Here is a 22,978-nt window from a genome sequence, read left to right as displayed (position 1 = left end):
ACTCTGTAGTAAAATCAGCGACATTTGACCGTCCTGTTGCTCCCATTGAATTTTATATAGCATATTTAAAATGTAAAACTTAAAATTGTCCGTAGCCTGGTGTTGTTACCACTGTCCTGTTTGAAATGGATACTAACTAGCTAACTGACTGAATGCCCATTAACATTATAACTCCTGGTGTGTGTGTGTGTGTGTGTGTGTGTGTGTGTGTGTGTGTACAGAGAGACAGCCAGGTTCATAATGGATATAAGGAAGTTTTTTTTCAAAAAAAGGAGCAACATTCAGGTAAAAGTGTACCTGTGTACCAAATGATCCGTCAATAAAAGATAATGTTGGATCAGTGTTTCAATATTTATATCTTTTATTAGATGTTCATGTGGTTTGGTTATTTGCCTTTTGGTTGAAAGTACACTGAAAGAGGACTTTTTGTTAGCGATCTTAATAGTATTTTTTTCATATTAATTTAATTTTTTCATCTAATTGAATACAATCTATTTGTGTATGATTGTCAGTCCAAAGAGGGAGAGAGGAAAGAGGGGAACATGAGAAAGTACAAGGTCAGGAAGAGCCAGGTAAGAAAACAGACAGGGAACAGTGACAGGCACAACAGAAACTGTTTAAACTGACAAAGAAAAAAAAATTTACTCACACAATCAGGAAGTTGTGTTCTCCCTATATTAAAGCTGCTATACAGAATCTGCTAAACAAACTGGGTTGAAACATTTTGACCCTCTTTAACAACATTCCAACATAACATTATCATTGATTTGGGAGATTAAAATTAATGATATATTTTTATGTGGTTCAGCCACAACTCTACTAAAACCTCAGCCAGTAATAGGTAGGCCAACTTTTGGACCGTCCAGTCGTCTGTATGACTGCCACAGTACATACATCACATTTGCACACTATCAGAAAGTGCCAAACAGCCCTGGTGGAGTGAGGAGCTGTAAAGAGAAGCAGAGTGCTCTGTTTATATTCTAAAAATGTTTTAATCTTGTTTCAAAGATTCTGTACTACAGCTTTAAATGTTTTCCAATAGCACACATACACTTATCAGTGTTTCTCAAACTTTTTACAGTGTGTACCACCTGAGAAAATGTCAAGCTCTCCCAAGTACCACTATGAAAGCATGAAACTCATAAATCTTACAACACAAAATTAGTATTATTAAATTAGTCAAATTAGTGTCTGCAGTAAAGATTTTTTCATACATTGTATACATTCTACCACAGGCAAAGTTGCCTCCATTTTTATTTATTTTTATTAATATTTTGTAATAATTTATTCTGTTTTGGGAGTATTTTTGTATGTATCTGTATTATATTATACATACTCATTAAAAGTGAATCTCTGTCCAAAAATGCACTCAGTTTACTTTTTACTCACTATGAGCATCATTCATTATTCTCCCCCAGTAATTAAGGTTAGGATGTGTATTTTTTTCTATTCCAATCCATTCATCTTTTGCAGCATTTAAATAAACTTTATCAGATTTGATGGTTTTGTTACAGACTTTTCAAAATTTGGGGATTAAATTGTGTTAAAATGTACAGTAACAAAAACAGTGATGTTGTGTTTTGTGACGAGGATCCAGGCACAGAGAGACTTGATGAATTTAAGAATCTTATGATTTAATAAAGAAATTTGCAGACTTGCACAAAGATGGTAAAATTATGATGACTGATAACAGAGACGAAGACAACAGATGACGAGGACAGGGAGGAACAGGGGTTTAAATGCACCAAGGAGGCAGTCATAGAGAACTTGGGACAACTGGAGACATTTAAGGATGCAGGGACTGACAGAGACAGGGAAGACGTGTAAAGTTTATTTTGCCTGGTTGAGCAGCTCTCTGGGTGCTCAGCACCCCCAAAGCTCTAATCCTAGAATCGCACCTGATCTGAGCAGTGTCGTCGTTGAGCATCAGTGAGTGGGCATCAGCTCTAAACACTCATCGTGAACACTGAAGAAGAGTTTCACGACAGAGCCATGTGGGCACCTCGCTCACAGCTTTGAGCCACTCATCCAATGTGCCAGTTACGCGCTCGTTCGCTCCCTCTCAGTAGGGGAGACCGGGGATAGTTGTAACATTTTTGACATTTCTGTCTGTAAATTGAAGCTCTTTTAAGGTAGTGGATTCAAAATGTAATGCAAAGTATTTACATGTCTCTGCTATTAAATAGTGCAGTTATTTTCTCTGCAGCACAATTACCCATTGCATGGTATGGTCTCAAACACGAAGAGTGAAATGTTACAATTAACCCCATAGTCTGGGTTAGTTGTAACATATCCTGGGGTGAAATGTAACACAATGAAATAAGGGTACTAACAAAACATTAACATGTAATCTTTGTTTATTCAACACATGAATGCACTTACATCCATTTATGTAGCTCTGTGTGTGTGTGACAGAATGCAGAAATCTAGCTTTTGAACATATTCCAACCCCCCAAAAAAGACAAATTATGGAATTTTCTGCAACTGAATATTTCATTAATTTTGGTTGGTCTTCCTTGAGTTTGGCCTCATTGGCTCAGTGGGCATTATAACCTACAACTCTTGCACCAATTTTGAACATAACAATGAAGCTGAAAAAATGTAGTTGTTCACCAGCATCGCAATTCCATTACTTTTTATCATGGCTTACCTTGGTGTGGTTTGCAAAGTGCTTCAGAAAGATGAGGAAATCTGTTTCTTGCACCCATCCTGACTTATTTCCACTACCAGTACTTCCTACTGGTCCATCTCTGACACAGAGGTCTGCATAATGTATGTGTGGGAACACAAACAGTGGAGGAATTGTGTTGCCAATGGCATTAACCGCATATACAAATGCGACCAGTGAACCTCTCTCTGCTGATGTCGTTGCCCCAACTTGTTTAATATAAGTTAAAGTAATAGTGTGGTAAGTTGTAACATCTGCATTATTGTTACAACTAACCCAGACTGTTGCTGTTACAACTGACCCAGACTCCTATAGCCATGAACTCGCTAACATTACAGCCAACGGCTAAAACATTAGCACTAAAGACCTACACAGAATATATCCCCATAGACATACAAATAACATAATTTAAGTTTGATGAGTTTAACTGCAAAGCAGATAATGCTATTACAAATTGAAATAAAGTAGAAAAACTTACTTTTTGGCATACAAATTACTTTTTTTCATGTTAAATTGTCTGCGTTTGACAAAATGTGCTGATTTTTCACATGTGATAGCAGAACTGAATTGGGCATGCACAGGATGAATCACATCATTTGAAACTTAGCCCTGATTGGAGAAATTGGAAGTGTTACAACTGACCCACGTTACAACTATCCCCGGTCTCCCCTACAAGTAAATTACTCACATAGAAGCAACTACTACAACCACGAGGTACACAAAGCACCCTTTTTCGGTGTTAGATCTTTGTACAGTTCCAACAATTTCTCACAGACTGCTCTCGTTAACACGATCTGCATGAAGTACGTAGTTATATCTTTTCCCAAATCCATATGAAGCCTCCTACCCGTCTTTCCTACCCACTTTTTCTTAATCTCAATGAGGTTTCTGTGAAGGAAGGGAGTTTAGGAAAGGAGGCAAGAGGAACCCCGAGACTGCGTGGATGCAGGTAGAAGCTCATTAGTGTTTGAGTGGACTCAGGTGTGCGGGGTACGCTGACGAGGCTGATTGGTTGAAGCTTAAAACGCTCCTCGTGTCAGCCTAGAGCGCTGTCTCGTGGGTCAGACAGGAGCGCTCGCGGTCCGAAGCTGGTTGCCTCGTTTTGTTTTCTTTATGGAGCCTTTACATTTTTGGGTTGACCTCCTCGTTGGGCTCTTCCTGTCGGGACTCTGCGTTCAGTCATCTTTAGTTTTCCCGCCGCCACCGCTTCATGCTTTCTTCCAGAGGGCTCCGCGTTCGTGGAGCCACAGCCACACTCACAGCGCGCACCAGGAGCAAAAAGAACGGGAGCACGTGAACACCGTTGGCGTGATCTGCCACCCGGACTCTCTGGAGGTCGTGATCAAGGCAGACATGTTTGCTATTGGAGCTCCTGTTAACAGCGACGACCTCCGCCTTGGAGTGGAGGGCAGCGACGACTGCAGAGCCGCAGCGGCCTCTGAGGATGAGTACAGGATCCACGCTGGCCTCGCGGACTGCGGCACCAAACACATGGTAACTAATCTGTGCTGCAGCTTATACACGTATTAAATCTTACATCGTCTACTTATAAACACACCTGCTCTCCACAGATGACTGAAGGATGTCTAGTCTACACAAACCTCCTCATTTACGCTCCTGTGGCCTCTCCTCATGGCGTAATCCGAATGGAGGAGGCTGTGATTCCAATTGAGTGCCATTATGAAAGGTCTGTATTCCCATTTATTTATTTTTAATAAAGTACACCTTCAAAGATTATCAATATATTCTTCACTCTTTTAAAAACGTGCTTTGTATTTTAGGAAGTACAGTTTGTCCAGCTCTCCACTCCAGCCTGCCTGGATCCCCTTCACATCTAGGCAGACCACAGAGGAACGCTTGGAGTTTGACCTGAAGCTGATGACAGGTGAGTTGACTTCCATCACTGACTTCTTGGCCTTGATTTTATGCTCACCGCTCTGCTCTCTGTGCAGACGACTGGCAGCACGAGCGTGGGGTTAGTGTGTTTTACCTCGGCGAGCCCATCAGCATCGAGGCCTCAGTCAGAGTTGGACATCACGCGGGACTCCGGGTGTTCATGAACAGCTGTGTGGCCACTCTTCACCCAGACGTGAACACTCAACCCAGATACAGTTTTATTGAAAATGGGTAAGCACACAAAGGCCTGGATTTGGACTACGTTAGAGTGGATTTTAAGCCTGAGCGGGAGTTGCAAAGTAATGAGGGGCTAAAGTGATGAGCCATTTAGGGAGTGTAACTGTTGATGATGAAGATGGTGTAAAGGCTGGCTAGAATGGTTTGAGTTATGGAGACTTGAGGTTAAAGTTTCTACAGTCAATGCAAGTTAAGTGTAGTTTATCTGACTCTCACATTACCCTAAAATCTTGTTTAGGTGCTTGGTTGATTCAAGGCTTCCAGGGTCGAGGGCCTTCTTCCTACCCAGGGCACAAGACGAAAAGCTCCACTTGGTGATCGATGCCTTTAGGTTCCACAATGCCGACAACGGGGAGGTGAGAATGTATTGTGGCAGTAAGTCGTACTCTTGCAGATGTGCTTTCTTTATCTTCCTGACAAATTCTCTTGTTAGGTCTACATCACATGCCATCTGACTGCTGTCCCAGTGAATGATGCAGAATCCACAAATAAAGCATGCACCTTCATAAATGAAAGGTGTGTCTGAAAGTGTCCAACAGATGATTGAAAGTCAATGCATGTGGGACTGACTAAAACGTGCCAATGATTCTCTTCAGGTGGCGGTCAGCTGATGGGAACGACTACCTCTGTGGGCAGTGTCAAAGCCAGAATGAAGTCGTCCAGCCCCGCAGTAAGCCCATCAGCCAAGGGAGATTTGGTCCCCGTGGGTTTGGGAAACCAGTGGAACCTGAACCACTGAGGACTAATCAGGGTAGAGTTTCCAGTCTGTCCATTGTAGCTGCTGTTTAGTTTTGTGCATGCTGGTCACCACTAGATGTCAGCATTAACCCAGTTTTGTGCTCGAAAGTCTGATGGTGTCCTATTTTCTTTTGGGAAGTGTGGGAACATGACGCTAAACTAGGACCAGTGAAGGTCCTGCACTCACAGAAGAGCAGGCCTCTACCTGTGGAGAAGCTGCCTGTGGGTCTCAATAAAATCGGCGGGCCTGCTGTGTATGGAAGCCAGTGGAGAAGTGGAATACACAAACTTGGTAACCAGAAGGGCAACAGTAATTACTCATTTTTAGTCTGGTTTTGTTATAAGTGAAACTTCTTAAAATAGATTTGGAGAAAGGACTGCTTCCTGACTTGTCTGCACCAGACCTTGAAGAGACTGATGGCAAAAGTGAAATGGCTGGAAAAGGTAAACTAAGGTCTTGTCAAGTCTTTTAAAATTTGAACAGTGATAATGTGGGGTTCTCTTTCCTCCAATTACAGGTGGGGAAGAAGATGCTCCAGAGTTTAAAGTGAACCTTGAAGAATCCTCTCTGGACAACAGCACCACTGCAGCTCCCCATGTCAACACCACCTCAGAGTTTGAAGTGGAGGAGACCATGCTGTCTAATGCAACTGCTATAGAGTCTGACCCTAAGAAATAAACTTAGCTATACATTGTACTCTGATCTGACTAATCTGTTCTGTCACAGTTACACAATCTTGCAAATGGACTGCAACAAGGCACATTTCTTTGGAAACACGGGGTCACTGGTCAAGATGAGACTTTTGGAAGGAGATCATGATGTAGAGTAGCAGGCAACATGGAGAAACCTTAGATTATGGGAGACTGCTGCACTTAACATGTTGCTGGTTCTAACTCCTATAGCTGTGGGAAGAACTGACGAGTGCACTTGCATTTTAATACTGGACTTGTCTTCTAACATGAGGTTGTGAGATTGTGCTGGTCTGTCTCGAATGAGGGTTGTATATGGAAGGAGATCCAGTTTTGAGTCTGACTTGCAGCTCATCAATAACACCAACAATGCACAGGTGGATGGCAGGATTATATTAAATATGGAGCTGTCAGGCAGGAGGAAGAAAACACAAGTTCTGGGATGTAGTGAAGGACAGAGCAAAATGGCAGCACTAACATGAGATTTTTAGTGATGATTGGAAACAATACTTATGTATTATATACTGCTGGGGGGGAAGAGATCAAGGAACATTTTTTAAAAAATTTAGATCAGATTTGAAATATTCACGCTGAATCTGAAATGTGCTGTTTGTCCATCAATAAAATGACTCGTCAGCAGACATAATCAACCCTTTGAGTGCCAGCATCAAAGTCAAGGCAATACATAAAACATCGATCTGAAGAATAATCAAACTGCTTCATGCAGTGCCAACGTCTAATAGTACAAAATGGGTGAATTAAGACATGATTCAGTTTAATCTGCAGTAACTGAGCTGGTCTCCTGAGACATGCTGTCTGTCATGCCTGATTCCAGCACTGGAGGAAACTAGATTGCTCACTGTGGTAGATGAATTTCATTTAGGAACTTATTTCTCTACTTACAAGACAATCAGGTTGGGTGTTGGGTGGACAACTGTGAATGTGTCATCATGGCCACAATTTCTGCTGCTCCCAATAATCTCTATATGAACATTTTGGTGGCTGATCAAAGTTGCATGAGTGTCTTTGCAACATGAGTGACATCAGTTCACTGTGAAAACAAAACATAAGTTCAGAACCCTTGGCATTAATGTCATCGCCCTCTTTTCTTTTCGTTATTTTGTTATTGTTTTTATCGTTAACTCGGTTTTCCTGGGTCTTTTTACGTATGTTATGAATAAATCTTCTTTTTTTCGGTACCGGTGTTAGTTTTATTTTGTTGTATTTATCCGCGACACCTTAAACGCCGGTCCGTGAAAATATTGTCGGGCACAAACCGGTCCGTGGCGCGAAAAAGGTTGGAGACCGCTGCCTTAGAGGGAACATTGACAGGAGCGTTTAAACCTTTAATAGCTTCAAAATCTTTCCCACTTAAGTCCGTCCTTGATATGAAAGCATATTGGCGATAACAGCTCCTTCAGCCTGTCTGGCTCTTTTCATTATGTTTATATTATAACCTACATATATCTGAGAATAAGGATGACCTCTGCTGTAGTTCCTGTTTCCTGCCACTATAAAAGATAACATTTAACTCATTATCTTGTTCAAAGAGGAGAGCATGCACTTCAGCATAGCCTCTTATTGGCTGACCTGAGACAGATGTTGATTCAGGGTTTTTATTCTGTAGGAAATAAACCATTTAAGTGACAAAAAATAATAATAATTTGATTTAGTAGCTCCATAAAATACAGCAAACATCTAGGCCTGCATTGTTGGCACCTCCCCTGGATTTTAAAATGTCTTGAATTGAGGTACAGATCACCAGACACCCCATCCTAGCTGGGCTTTATGTTTGACACCCCTGATCTACAGCGACTGTAAAGCTTTACAGCTTGGAGATGCTTCATGAGGAATGTTGTAAAGCTTATAGTTAGAAGAGGCTTAATCCTGTAACATTATGTTGACAGTTTCAGATGCCGTGCGTTGTGACACCCTGAGGTCTGAGGACTTTGATGATTTTTTCCAGTAAGTTTGAAAAGAGCAAACACCTGGAAAACAAACTTCTCCTCCCTTATGGTGTCATGGTGCAGTTGTAACGGGTGTCTTAAAAAAATAATTTATATTTCACCAAAGATCCATCCTGTAGTGTTATTTTGCTTTGTCAGTTTTGGTTATGAATATGTGTTTATTTATATATATTTATTTTCTGTATTTATTTTTTGGGAGCTTTTATTTGGTTTGTGTGACCTTTGACCTTTGATGCATTTTGTCTCACAGTTTTGTCAGATGTTTTAGTGTGAATTGTTGTTTCTCTGTCGAGTACAGCACTTTATTGCACCATGCTAATTAGCCGATCTCATGTTAGGGCACAGGAGCATGCAGGTGGTTTCTCATGTGGTCCGCTATTCTTCTCTCTCCCCTGAAGGTGTGCGTGCAGAAGCCCACCTTCAGATTTGATTTATTTTTCTTTTGAACAGGTATGTGAGCTCCCTCTTTTATTTTTGTGTCATGTGTAGGACCTACTGGTTATATCTTTTAGTTGTTTGTAATTCATGTTCACTGCTTCAACTTATTGTTAAATATATGTAACTAAAAATATGTAAAATTGCCACTGGTAAATGGGGTCTCCCTAGAGCTTAATTTTGTTGTTGATGAGGAAATGTCACAATTCAGTGCATTTTAATTTCTTATATGTGTTTAAAGATGTGTTCGAGTATTTTAATAGATCAATTTGTTATTGTGTTGCACCTCAGTCGCCTAGAGGCCCCGCTGAGGAGAGGTGTGCATGCAGAAGCCCAGTAAGATGAAGTTGCTGTACGGATTTATTTTTATTTTGAACAGTCGCCTTGACGCACCGCTGAGGAGAGTTATGGGAGAATAAATCCGCCCCAGCTGCCAAAGTGAGAGTTGACTCCTCTGGTCATTCGCACAGCACAACGCAGAGAACACGGCGATCGGAGTTTCAGGCCAGACCGGCTACACAGTGTTAAAGGTGGATTAATATAACATAGAAGAGAAGCACTGTAAGTCCTTAAAAGTGTTTTAAAGTGTTAACTTCTGTTAAAGTGTTGACTTCTGTTAAAGTGTTAACTTCTGTTAAAGTGTTGACTTCTGACTCGTTGGTTCAACACACACATTCATTGCTTTCTTTGTGTCTCACACATTTCTTGAAACAAATAGACACAGTGAGCCTGCTGCTGGAGGCAAATAAAGTTTAATCAACCCTGCTGACACGATCTCCAGAAGGCTGAATTATTCTAATACACCTCTCACCCTACAGTCGACATGTCCATATTGAAACTTTGGACATAAAATGGTCTTTTACGTGACTGCTAAGCTAGAAACCCTTAAATCCATGATGGTGTTGCTCTTTAATAGCCTCATCCAAATATTTGGATTATCAAACTTCCTCTTCACGACTAGCAGAGCTTGTTTCTCTGGTTTCATTTACAAGAAAAGCAAAACATAAAAGGAGCTACGACTGTCCTCACACAACAACAGCAGCAGACTTACACAGGTAAGTTCTCTCATTTCCTGGTGGATTCATTTTTGCTTACTTTCACTCACATGACTTTACTCTGGTCTCTAATGCAGCATTTATTTTATATTTAAAGATACAGTGAAGTGGGTTTAACATGGAGTGGATTACACTGCACTTAGTCTGCCTTCTCTTAAATTACAAACATACTCATTCACATGAAAAATGATCTATAAGTCTGCAATATTACAGTTTTGACAAACGTAATCAGTTTAACTTTCTGACACAGGGAGAGGTGAGTATCATGAAACCTGTTTGTTGCCGTGTCGCACGCACTGCTTTAGATACTGGACTCGTTTCTGAGCCACACCTGACAACATAAATAAAATTCTGGTTTAAAAGCAGTGTAATGAATAAAATAAAAGCATGTTTGGTCATGGCTATAAAATATGCTTCACTTCTTTGTTAAAGAATTACTTAGTTTGCTTTGTTTAATTAATCCTCTGTAAACTGAGTGTTGAGCGATCCTTCCCTGTTATTTATCTGAAGCTGACAGGAGGCTTCAGCCAACAAGTTACAGATACAAGTTATTAGTGTGATTTTCTCTCTTTATGTCACAAAGTTAAAGCTGTTTGAGAAAACAACATTTCTCACTAACAAGCCTCTCTTAACACCCTCTTAATTAAAAGTAAACTCTAATATTAAAAAAGTAACTTTTGATTTCAACTGAAGAAAACAACATTTTAAATTCCAACCCATAATAGATGGTATAAACCAGAGAGGAGACAAACAAGTAAAACCTGTTTCAGTGTTTGTGTGGCTGAATGACTATCAAATTATAAACTAGGAATACATTTAAAGCTGTTTTAATCATGATTATCCTATTAATCACAATATAATTAATAATATAAAGTATGCATGAACAATAAAAACAGTGACTTCTTAAATCTCCACAGGATGAAGATGTTTGGAAGAATGATGAGCTGCTGTGTGGCTCTCCTCCTGACCTTCAGCTCTGTGTCAGCTGTAAGACGAGCGCTCAACTCAATCACTGATCTGAGGTCAGTAGGCTTTGGCCAGTCTGTGCCTGAGCAGGGCATTTGGTTGCTCCGCTGGTTTGCCAGTGAAATTGACATTGACATAAACGGTGACATAAGTCTGACCTTTGACCCAAATAGTTTTGATTATGGCTCACATCATTATCGCAACGATGAACAGCTGTTAAACCCACTGCCGTGGGGATATCAATACTACAGTCTTGGGAATATCCATCAACAAGGATCGTTGCGACTTCCACATTATGTCACTCACCCTCAATCAGAGCACGAGTACGGCAACAGGGCTCGGATCATAATCAGAGTCTGGGAGCAGAATGTGGGACGGCGAACTTCACAGAGAATAGACCGAGTCTATATCACACAGCATTATGAGACATCTGAACATCGAGGGACAGATTATGATCCACTACATACATATCGGGTCACTACTAACCTCTTAAGAGCATTGAGGAGGTTTTTCTTGGACCCTATTAACTTACTGATGTCTCTCAGAGATGATTCCCAGTTTTCAGAGGAAAGAAACACAAGAAACACGTGGGGCTACGTTGCCTGTCTTGGACTATTGCTGTTCACTGTGATGCAGGAGAACCATTCCTCTCACAACAGACGTCAGAATGATTGGTTCACTTGGGTCGGTTATTCAATCTGTTTGATTTTCATTATTTTTTTTTTGTTTGTTTTTGGTCTTCTGTATCTTGAAAACTTGCCCAAGTATTAATTTAATTAAAATCAGTATCAGCACACAGAATGTGCTGTGTTTGCATCGCTAAAACTTCCCATTGTCAAATCCCTCTTGAATAATATAATATAATATAATATAATATAATATAATATAATATAATATAATATAATATAATATAATATAATATAATATAATTATTATGATTATTATGGATTTGAAATTTTACATAATTGGTACGATTATTGCGAAAGAACTTTTAAAATCAAAATAGTTACTATTTGAATATTAATTGCAACTATGGTGTTTTGCAATCAAGCCTTCGTCACTGTGCAGACAGTGATCTTATTAAAGGGGTTAAATTATATCTGCCTGAATACAGACACGGGCATTATTGGAGTCTTACGGGAACCATTCTCAGATTGTTAAATAAAACTTAGAAGGTCGGGATTATTTACCATGTGAAGTTCCACAATGCAGATGACATCTATATTTAAGGCTGTAACCGAATCAGCTTCTTTTTTTAAAAAAGAAGCTGATTTACTGATTTATTTTTTGGTTGACTACTGCAACGATATTTTTATTAAAGAGCAGACTTCCAGTAAGATATTTAATTGTTTTTTTAAACTTACTTCAGATAAATCACTGAGAAAGTTTGGGCCCTAAATTTATACCTGACATGTTTAATTAATATGAACCTGGCAGGTATCTGCAGTAGAGCCGCTCATCCTGTGGTGCCTTGATGTGAAAATAAAGAGGGTGATATGACATTTAGTAGCGCTGCTGCCTGCTGCTCAAACAAACTGTCTTAGATCGTCTCCAACTATATCCCTTTCTATTTCAATAATCGTGTAAGTTGTTAAATTAACACCACATGGTCTCATATTTCATGCCTTTCCTTACAATGGGTTTATTCATCATATAGTCCATTTTGGGGAAATGTGCTTATTATCATCAGTCATCTTTGTGTCATTGGAACAGCAATAAATGAACATTTCAGCATCATCTGCTTGACTCGTGCACATTCGTCACTGAGCATCACTTTCATCCAAACATCCACAGTCAACAATGGTTCTTCTTTAGGAGTCTCTAAACTTGTTGTCTCCTCTTTAGATTTTCATTTGGATTATTATGTACATCAATTTCATTTATTACAGTTCTGTCACAACGCTGGCTCCTGTTGCTGCCTGTTTTAAGCATTCATTTTCTATTGGGTGTTATGTTTGATGCCCCTGATCCACAGTGACTGTTTCTTTACAGCTTGGAGATGTTTCATGAAGAATGTTGTAAAGCTTAGAGTTAGATGAAATTTGATCCTGTAACATTATTTTGTCAGTTTCAGATGCTGTGCTTTGTGACGCCCTGACTCTGAGCTCTTTGATGATTTTATTTCCACAATGTAAGCAAAGAGCAAACACCTTGAAAACAGACTTCTCCTCCAGTAAGGTGTCACGCTCCAGTATTAAAAGTGTACTAATATAACTAAAGAGAGAAGTACTGTAATCCTAAACAACGTTCTACAGGGTCACTCACTGCTAAAGTGTTGACTTCTGACTCATTGGTCGACTGCACACATTCATTCATTAAAATACTTTTATGCCAACATTTACATGGTTTTCTTTGTGTTTCACAGACTTTTAGTACAAATCAAATCAAAAATGAAACTCAATTTTAGTTACAGTTTGAGATAATGAAACTAAAAGTCTGAGTTGTAACACACACAATCACATCTTTCTATGTATGAATGATCTCAAAGTTATTATATGATGACAGTAACTATAGAACGCCTTTAAATAAGGAAACTTGAATGACCAAACAAATCATACAAGAAAACACTGCCACTGAATAAATGTGTACACTATTTGAAATTCATTTGTAACCAGCTCCTATATTACAGACACTACTGCAACCTCTCACTCTACAGTGGGGCAGACACGCCCATATTCAAACTTTGGGCATAAACTTGCTCATAAAATGATCAATAATTTGCTTTCACGTGACTGCTAAACTAGAAACCCTTAAATCCATGATGGTGTTGCTCTTTAGTAGCCTCATCTAAATATCTGGATTGTCAACCTTCATCTTCGCCACTAGCGGAGCTTATTGCTCTGGTTTCATTTACCAGGAAAGCAAAACTTAAAGGGAGTTACGACTGTCCTCACACAAACAACAGCAGACTTACAAAGGTAAGTTCTCTCATTTCCTCATGGATTCCTTTTCACTTACTTTCACTCACATGATTTTGCCCTAATGCAGAATTTATTCTATATTTAAAGATACAATGAAGTGGGTTTAACATGAAGTGGATTACACTGCACTTAAATTACAAGCATACTCATTCACATGAAAAATGATCTATAAGTCTGTAGTATTACTACAGTTTAGAAAAATGTCATCGTTTCACTTTCTGGCACAGGGAGAGGTGTGTATCATGACACCTGTTTGTTGTCGTGCCGCACGCACTGCTTTCGCTACTGGACTAGTTTTTCCGTTTTCAGCGTTTTGATTTCAGTTTTGATTTCGGTCCGGAGCCACTGGACGGCCAGTAACAACCTCGGTTAACACTGCTTAATTTAAATCATCGCTCCCTGGGATATTTTGGATTAAGGACGCTAGTGGCAAACTTGCTAACGGGTCATCGGGGTAACGCTACGAGCGCGTCTCTAAATATGGGCCGAAGAAAGGACCGACAGCTGAGGAAGGCGATGATATTAAGTCGCTGGAGTTTATGACAGGGGAGATTTCTACGAAGCCCCGCAAGGGACATAGGAGGGAAAAAAGTAAGATGAACTTTTGCGAGATAAACGTTTAAGATATTTTCAGGCGTGAATGTAGCCGTGTAAAAAATCAAATATCTGATCGGTTTATCAAGACATCACATATTTGCAAAAGTGCTCCGACGTTTTCGGAGACGTCTGTTACCCACCAGCTCGAAGCTAACAGGAGTTCGAGACATAAATTAACATATGCCAGGGGGTGTAATATAAAAAGTTAAATACATTCAAATAATTTGTAATTAGTACAAACAGTGGCTCTGCTATGCTCCAATCCCTCCATATTGTGGCCAATCACATGCGAGGATATGATAATATCATTATGTGAAAAACAGAGAGGGTGAGAGACGCGGCAGTCTTCAGGTGAAGGCAGATGGATTATTCTGGTTTTCAAATTGGACAACACCTTCTTTATAGTCTGTAATTTATACAGTCATAACAACACAACTCAGGCCAAATCTATGTGCATACAATTATCTGAGAAACTTGATTTTTTTTTTTTTAATCAAAATATAAAGGAGCCCACATGATTCTTGGAGGAGATTATAATGATGCTCCAGACGATCTTATAGATAGAGTGCCAATAAGAACATCTCAACACTCAAAATTTAAAAGCACTGCATTTTTCTGTGAACAACTTGCAGTTATAGATGTATGGAGATTCTTCAACTCTGATACAAAAGAGTTTACCTGGAGCAATGCAAATAGATCTCTACAATCCAGAATTGATTTGTGGTTAATATCTTCTTCATGTTTACATTTTGTTTCAGAATCTTCTCATGATTTTGCTCCATTAACTGATCACAAATTGATCACAATTCACTTAGTTGGCAATAAACAAAGTCAAAGTAAACTACTTGGTTTTTGGAAGCTAAATAATAATTTATTGAATGATGATACATTTTGTAGTATAGTGGAAAAAACGGCAGAACAGATATTCGGGGATACCAATATGAATCACACACTAAAATGGGAATTTTCAAATTCAAGGTAAGGGAAGCGGCAATAAGGCGAAGCAAAGAAATTAAAAAAAAGAAATGACACTAAAGAAATCAGTATTATGAATGAATTAAACATATTAATGAAGAAAGATGCTCTATCAGATGATGAAGAAATTAAATTGAAAAGACTAAAGGAGGAAATAGATAATGCATATATTAACATGGCTAAAGGGGCTTTTATAAGGTCCAAAGCAAAATGGCTAGAACTAGGTGAAAGAAATTCTAGTTACTTTTTTGCTCTTGAGAAACGAAACCAAAGAAGAAACAATATATCTGCTCTTAAGATTGATAATAACATAACCACTAATTATTTAGATATCTCAAAACATGTTGGTTCATTCTACAAAGATATATACAAATCAAATTTTAATATCAATGATTGTGATAGATTTATCGAGTCAGTTAAAAATTTTGCACCAACTATCTCAGAAAACTTTAAAACTAATTGTGAAAGTCCCATAACAAAATCAGAAATTTCAGAGGCAATTCGATCAATGAAAAAGGGCAAATCTCCAGGTAATGATGCTTTGTCAGTGGAATTTTATTTACAGTTCTGGGATATCATTGTTGATCCTTTATTAGAATTGTTTAAGGAATGCCTTGATGGAAAAGAAATGTCCACAGGCATGAAACAGGGTATTATAACTTTAATTCCTAAACCTGATAAAGATCTTCTTGTTATAGAAAATTGGAGACCTATCACGCTTTTGAACATAGATTATAAGATTATCTCATTGGTCTATGCCAAAAGATTAAAGAAAAATCTTGATGAGATCATAGCTGAAACACAAACTGGATTTATGACCAACTGCCATATCAGTTCAAACATAAGGCTTATTTTTGACCTATTAGACTACTCTGAGAATATAGATGATGATTCCCTTATTGTGTTTCTTGATTTTTATAAAGCTTTCGATACGGTAGAGCATTATTTCTTATTTAAAGCACTCAAAACCTTTGGTTTTGGTCCAAACTTTGTGTCAACTATTGAAATGTTTTATAAAAATATTGACAGTTGTGTTATACTATATCCAAATACTACTAAAAGATTTCCAGTCATGAGATCTGTTCGCCAGGGTTGCCGAATTTCACCCTTTTTATTTTTGATTGAGGCTGAACTACTTTCATTACACATTTTGAATAGCCCAGTCATTAAAGCTTTATCTATTTTTGGTAAAGAAATCAGAGTGACTCAACTAGCAGATGACACTGTTTTATTCTTAAAAAACAAAGATCAGATTGAAAATGCTATCACATTAGTAGACGAGCTCTCAACTGCCTCTGGATTAAAACTAATAAATAAATCTAAATGTGAAATTTTATGTTTGTACCAATCAAATGTCAAATCCTTATACAATATTCCTGTCAAAAACTGTGTTAAATACCTTGGTATTCATGTCTGTAAGAATGACACGGAGCGTCAACAACTCAACTTCTCTCCCAGGATGGAAAAAACTAAAACTATATTGAACTTATGGCTCCAAAGAGACCTATCCATTTTTGGTAGAATCCTTTTGACTAAAGCTGAAGGTGTTTCCAGATTTGTGTATCCAGCTCTTTCCCTTAATGTGTATGATTCCACATGTAAAAATGTTAATAACTTATTTGTTAACTTTGTATGGAAGAATAAGCACCATCATCTAAAAAAATCATTGCTTTGTGGACCTAAAGATAAAGGTGGTTTTGGCCTTCTGGACGTCATGGACCTGAACTAGACATTTAAGGTGAAATGGCTAAAAGAATGCTTAAAATCTCCTGGATCATTATGGCATTTCATTCCACATAACATTTTTAGAAATGTTGGAGGTTTACAGTTCCTATTGTCTTGTAATTATAGTATATCAAAGTTACCAGTTAAAATGTCTGCATTTTATCAACAGGCATTGTTGGCTTGGAAATTATGTTATTCACATAACTTTTCTCCACATAGATCTATTATCTGGAATAACGAATGTATTACTAAGAGGAACAAATCACTATATTTGCAGAATTGGATTGATAAAAATATAATATATTTAAAAGACTTATTTGACTCTGAAGGCCAGCTACTTAGTTACAATCACTTTATTACAGAAAAACATTCCCTATCAAATTTAAAGATTTTAGCTCTGTAATAAAGTCCGTTCCCAGTGGACTGACTGAGTTGATGAAAAGCTACAAAACACAGAACACACCACATGCATCCGTTAACACTCTTTATATAAATGGTATTGATTTCTTAAGCAAGAAATGCACCAATAAACATATTAGAGAATGTTTGTATAATGCGAAGAAAATAACTCCAAGAGGGAAGTTTTTTCGGAATGCTATTTTTGATAATATCAACTGGGATAAAGCGTGGCTTGTTCCTTTTAGATTTTGTATTACAAACAAAGTTAGAGAATTACATTTGAAAATATTACATAACATATATCCATCTAACACGTACATTTCAAGATTCTGTGACATTGATAGAAAATGTACCTTTTGTAAAACTGAACTTGAAAGTGTTACCCATTTGTTTTATGGCTGTTCATATAGTGCTACATTTTGGAGAGAGCTTGAAAATTATATACTGTGCAAGACAACATACGAAATCAAAATTGAAGGGAAGAACATTATCACTTATTTTGAAACTAAAGAAAAAAAATATGTGCCATTGTCAATTTTTCTATCTTATTAGGGAAATTCCATATATATAAATGTAAATTTCAAAACTCAACCCCATCATTTAATTTGTTTTTGATTGAAATTGAATATTACTTAAACTCTCTTAAATTAACTTCCAATAAAAAAGGTTTATCATTGATTGAAATTCATTCAGAAATGTTTAACGAATGAGCTGTCACAACTTTCAAGTACAAAGTTGTTATGAAGTCTGTCACATTCCCCCCCCCCCCCCCTTTCTTTTTCTTTATTTATTTATCCTTCTTATTTCATTGTACTGTATATTGTTACTCTTATTTGCCTTGTATGTCTACTGTACAAACTGAACTGGAATGACTGACTGTTCGCTTTATAATTTCAATAAAGTTAAAGTTTAAAAAAAAGGCCCTGGAAAGGAAATACAGAAAAGAAAAAAAGAGAGAGAGAGAGACGCGGCAGTCGAGTGGAGCTGTCCTCTCAGTAAGTGAGTGAGACAGTAGACAGCGGTGAGGAGGGCCGTGCGAGTGCATCGCAAAAACACATAAATATGCCTGACACCCGTAAACAAAGCAGCATCTGGGTGCAGTTTAAAGACTTTTTTTGTCTCGGTCTCAGTCTTGACTTTGTCTTGGTCATGACTTGGACTGTCCTCGTCTTGATCTTGGTTTAGGCCAGCGGTCTCCAACCTTTTTTGCGCCACGGACCGGTTTATGCCCGACAATATTTTCACGGACCGGCCTTTAAGGTGTTGCGGATAAATACAACAAAATAAAACTAGTACCGGTACCGAAAAAAAAGAAAATTTATTCATAGCACACGTGAAAAGACCCAGGAAAACTGAGTAAACGATAAAAACGATAACAAAATAACGCTGAAAACCGATAAAAACCCTGAAAACTATACATTTCACACCTGAGCCTCAACTCTCGCGGCCCGGTACCAAACGACTCACGGACCGGTACCGGTCCGAGGCCCGGGGGTTGGGGACCGCTGGTTTAGACGGTCTTGACTACAAGTCTAGTTCTCACCCACTATTTTCATAACAGTGACGTGTATACATGTGTGTTGGTGCAAAAGTATGTTTATACACTGCATACATACATACATACATACATACATACATACACACACATATACATACATACACACACATATACATATATATTATAGATAGATAGATAGATAGATAGATAGATAGATAGATAGATAGATAGATAGATAGATAGATAGATAGATAGATAGATAGATGAAGTTGATTGGATTTACAGAAAGTGTACAATAATTGTTTAAACAAAATCGGGCAGGTGCATAAATTTGGGCACCAAAAAAAAGAAATGAAATCAATATTTAGTAGATCCGCCTTTTGCAGAAATTACAGCCTCTAAACGCTTCCTGTAGGTTCCAATGAGAGTCTGGATTGTGGTTGACGGTATTTTGGACCATTCCTCTTTACAAAACATCTCTAGTTCATTCAGGTTTGATGGCTTCCGGGCATGGACAGCTCTCTTTAACTCACACCACAGATTTCAATAATATTCAGGTCTAGGGTCTGAGATGGCCGTTCCAGAACGTTGTACTTGTTCCTCTGCATGAATGCCTTAGTGGAGTTTGAGTGTTTCCGGTCGTTGTCTTGTTGAAAGATCCAGCCCCGGCGCAGCTTCAGCTTTGTCACTGATTCCTGGACATTGGTCTCCAGAATCTGCTGCTACTGAGTGGAATCCATGTGTCTCTCAACTTTGACAAGATTCCCAGTCCCTGCACTGGCCACACTGGCCACACAGCCCCACAGCGTGATGGAACCACCACCATATTTTACTGTAGGTAGCAGGAGTTGGAATGCTGTGTGCTTTTTCCTCCATGCGTAACGCCCCTTGTTATGCCCAAATAGCTCAATTTTAGTTTCATCAGTCCATAGCACCTTATTCCAGAATGAAGGTCGCTTGTCCAAATGTGCTGTGGGTGAAGAAAAGGCTTCCTCTGCATCACTCTTGCATACAGCATCTCCTTGTGTAAAGTGCGCCGAATGGTTGAATGATGCACAGTGACTCCATCTGCTGCAAGATGATGCTTAAATCTCTGAGACAGCTTTCTGTGTCCTTCCCCTAAACCATGACGGTGAACAATCTTTGTCTTCAGGTCATTTGAGAGTAGTTTTGAGACCCCCATGTTGCTACTCTTCAGAGAAAATTAAAAGAGGAGGGAAACTTAAAATTGACCCCCTTAAATACTCTTTCTCATTATTGGATTCACCTGTGTATGTAGGTCAGGGGTCACTGAGCTTACCAAGCCAATTTGAGTTCCAATAATTGGTTCTAAAAGTTTTGGAATCAATAAAATAACAACAGTGCCCAAATTTATGCACCTGTCTGATTTTGTTTAAACAATTACTGCACACTTTCTGTAAATCCAATAAACTTCATTTCACTTCTCAAATATCACTGTGTGTGTCTCCTATATGACACATTTAACTGACATTTTTTATTGTAACAACCAACGATTTATACAGGAAAATAATGACTATTAACCCTCTCAAGGCAGACGTTGCCGATTTGCAACAGTTAAAAACTAACAACCTGATTACCCCACATACATATTTTATGAGTTTTTTTTACTCAGAAGTACCACTGCAGGACTTGGTTGTGCATTCGCAACAAAAAAACTAATTTGAGCCTGAGAGGGTTAACAAGGTTCCCCAAACTTTTGCATCCCACTGTATATACATGGACGGACGGACAGACAGTTAAAGCTGTCTTAATAATTAATATTCTATTAATCACAATATGCAGTCATCACATAATCATTTGATGCTTCACTTGGTCAAAAAAAATCATGTAATGAATGTCAGAATATAAAGTATGCATGAACAATAAAAACAGTGACTTCTTAAATCTCCACAGGATGAAGATGTTTGGAAGAATGATGAGCTGCTGTGTGGCTCTCCTCCTGACCTTCAGCTCTGTGTCAGCTGTAAGACGAAAGCTCAACTCAATCACTGATCTGAGGTCAGTAGGCTTTGGCCAGTCTGTGCCTGAGCAGAGCCTCTGGTTGCTCCACTGGTTTGCCAATGAAATTGACATTGACATAAACGATGACATAAGTCTGATCTTTGGCCCAAATAGTTTTGATTATGGCTCACATCATTATCGCAACGATGAAGAGCTGTTAGAGCCACCGCCGTGGGGATATCAGTACTACAGTCTTGGGAATATCCATCGAGAAGGATCGTTGCGACTTCCACATCATGTCTTCCAATTAGAGCACGAGGCCGGCAACAGGGCTCGGATCATAATCAGAGTCAGGGAGCCAAACCATGGATGGCAAACTTCACAGATAATAGACCGAGTCTATATCACACAGCATTATGGTACATCTGAATATCGAGGGACAGATTATGATCCACAATATACATATGAGATCACTGCTGACCTCTTAAGAGCGATCAGCAAGTTTTCCATGGACAGTAATGACATCAATTTACTGATGTCTCTCAGAGACCACTTTAGAAGCAGTGCTGATGACTCCCAGCTATCAGAGATGAGAAACATGTGGGGTGACCTCGCTTGTCTTGGACTGTTGTTGTTTATTGTGATCCAGAAGAGCAATTCCTCTCACAAACACAACAGATGGCAGCCATCACAGAGAAGCAACACACTAAGTGATACTGTGGTCAACATCACAGAGAGCAGGCAACACAATGCTTTTGTCTCCCCAGAAAGCTTCAACTCTACTTTGCAGGACGACAACACCTGTGTTAGGTGTTTCTGTGTTGTGTTTGGTGTTTCAGTCATCTTTGGTCTTCTGTATCTGGCATACTCACTTATATATTAATTTAACTACAATCAGTGTCAACACACAGATTAAATAGAGCATTTTATTACAGTGTACTGCCACTGACTGCAAAACCCTTGAGCAAACCGTGTTTCGCCATCAGTCTTCCTCCTGCAGTCTTGATACACTCCCTTTTTTCTTTTCCTCAGAAGCTCAGCCCCTAAAGTCTTTTTCCTGACATTTTCCCTGCAGCACTGAAGACTGAAGTTGTCAATCCTTCTTGAAAAAACAGAGAAATTGGTATATTTTACACTATAATATTTATTGTCTCTATTATTGGTTTCAAAGTATCCATAAGATTGTTGAAAATGTAGTTTGTTTTTATTGAGCCAATTTTGTTCTGTCTATGCTTCCTTTAATAGAGGGTGGCTTATCATAACTACGCAGATAACACCCTGATTTAAGGCTGTAAGTGAGTCAGCTTTTTCGAGAGAAATTGCTAATTTATGGATTTATTTTTTGTTCCCCAACTTTCCCCATTTCTATTTTAATAATCAGCTAAATTTTTTAATTTCACACCACATCATCTCATATTTCATGACTTTCCTTAATAAGGGTTTATTAATTTTATAGTAAATAAACCCAGTTAGTTTGATCTCACATTGTGTGTGATAAAAAGAAAAATAAATTACAACCAGAACTCCATGTCCTAAGAATCAGTCAGCTACAACACTTTGTTACAACCAGTTGAATAACAGGAGTTGTTCCATTGTACACTTTGAAATGGTGTTTCCTTGCTTGAACTGAAAACCTTAAAGACTTAGATGCAAAACAAAACAAGAAGAGAAACAAAGGTTTCTCTTTAGGACTTTGTGAACTTGTTTTCTCCTTTTTAGCTTAATTTGTTTTTGTTTTTTATCTACATGAATCTTATTTATTACACTTCTGTAACAACACTGGCTCCCGTTTCTGTCTGTTTTTTGTGCGCATTTTCTATTTTCAATGCATGTTGCTGCTTTCTTCATGTTCTATCTATCTGTATGTATCCCAAACAACCCAAATATTAGAGAAACAAACATCTTGTGACACATCCTGTGTTGGAATCATCAATTTAACTGACAGACGTTTTGCTGACTTATTCTTCTGTTCAATCAGGTTCAACAGCTTGTTAAGGTCTACAAATACTTTTTACACATTTAGATGTTTGCAGGTGTTTATTTGTAGACATGTAAATTATATATATTTTCCTCTACTTGGTCTGGAAATAAAAATTCTGAACAAAACTTTTGATTAATTTGTGTGTAATTTATTTGCTACAAAGAAAAAGAGCTGGATGAACATCCGACTCTGTGGTGATGCCATCTTGTTTGCCAGTGGGTGGAATGATGGACAAAGGAGCTGGATGAACATCTCTTCTTCTTTACGG

General features: G+C 38.4%; 3 protein-coding genes across 5 annotated transcripts; all 3 read left to right on the top strand.

Moving 5' to 3' along the window:
* The first annotated feature begins 3,727 nt into the window (after positions 1 to 3,727).
* Positions 3,728 to 6,236, top strand: LOC146576026 (zona pellucida sperm-binding protein 3-like). The gene is made up of 10 exons (XM_085271004.1): positions 3,728 to 4,162; positions 4,240 to 4,355; positions 4,450 to 4,553; positions 4,621 to 4,795; positions 5,040 to 5,157; positions 5,235 to 5,317; positions 5,398 to 5,552; positions 5,679 to 5,831; positions 5,903 to 5,983; positions 6,058 to 6,236. Exons 1-10 carry the CDS (start codon positions 3,782 to 3,784, stop codon positions 6,216 to 6,218), a joined length of 1,527 nt encoding a protein of 508 aa, XP_085127130.1. The 5' UTR covers positions 3,728 to 3,781; the 3' UTR covers positions 6,219 to 6,236.
* A 2,916-nt stretch (positions 6,237 to 9,152) lies between these two features.
* On the top strand, positions 9,153 to 11,489 carry LOC146576025 (uncharacterized). Of its 2 annotated transcripts, none has more exons than XM_085272622.1 (2): positions 9,153 to 9,192; positions 10,604 to 11,489. In XM_085272622.1, the coding sequence occupies exon 2, from the start codon at positions 10,605 to 10,607 to the stop codon at positions 11,421 to 11,423; it is 819 nt and encodes a 272-aa protein (XP_085128748.1). In that variant the 5' UTR covers positions 9,153 to 9,192; position 10,604; the 3' UTR covers positions 11,424 to 11,489. The 2 variants fall into 2 exon arrangements, with proteins under 2 accessions (XP_085128748.1, XP_085128747.1); XM_085272621.1 differs by lacking the exon at positions 9,153 to 9,192 and adding an exon at positions 9,659 to 9,686.
* Positions 11,490 to 13,327: 1,838 nt separating this feature from the next.
* LOC146576024 (uncharacterized) lies at positions 13,328 to 22,825 on the top strand. Of its 2 annotated transcripts, none has more exons than XM_085271002.1 (2): positions 13,328 to 13,570; positions 20,682 to 22,825. In XM_085271002.1, exon 2 carries the CDS (start codon positions 20,683 to 20,685, stop codon positions 21,610 to 21,612), a length of 930 nt encoding a protein of 309 aa, XP_085127128.1. In that variant the 5' UTR covers positions 13,328 to 13,570; position 20,682; the 3' UTR covers positions 21,613 to 22,825. The 2 variants fall into 2 exon arrangements, with proteins under 2 accessions (XP_085127128.1, XP_085127129.1); XM_085271003.1 differs by lacking the exon at positions 13,328 to 13,570 and adding an exon at positions 13,877 to 14,164.
* The last annotated feature ends 153 nt before the right edge of the window (positions 22,826 to 22,978 follow it).

The sequence above is a fragment of the Mchenga conophoros genome, linkage group LG4 (genome assembly GCF_057382185.1).
Source record: "Mchenga conophoros isolate Kocher_MC1m ecotype Shallow Benthic linkage group LG4, M_conophoros_male_GT1.1, whole genome shotgun sequence".
Lineage (NCBI taxonomy): Eukaryota > Metazoa > Chordata > Actinopteri > Cichliformes > Cichlidae > Mchenga > Mchenga conophoros.
This window is presented reverse-complemented; position numbering and strand designations above follow the sequence as displayed.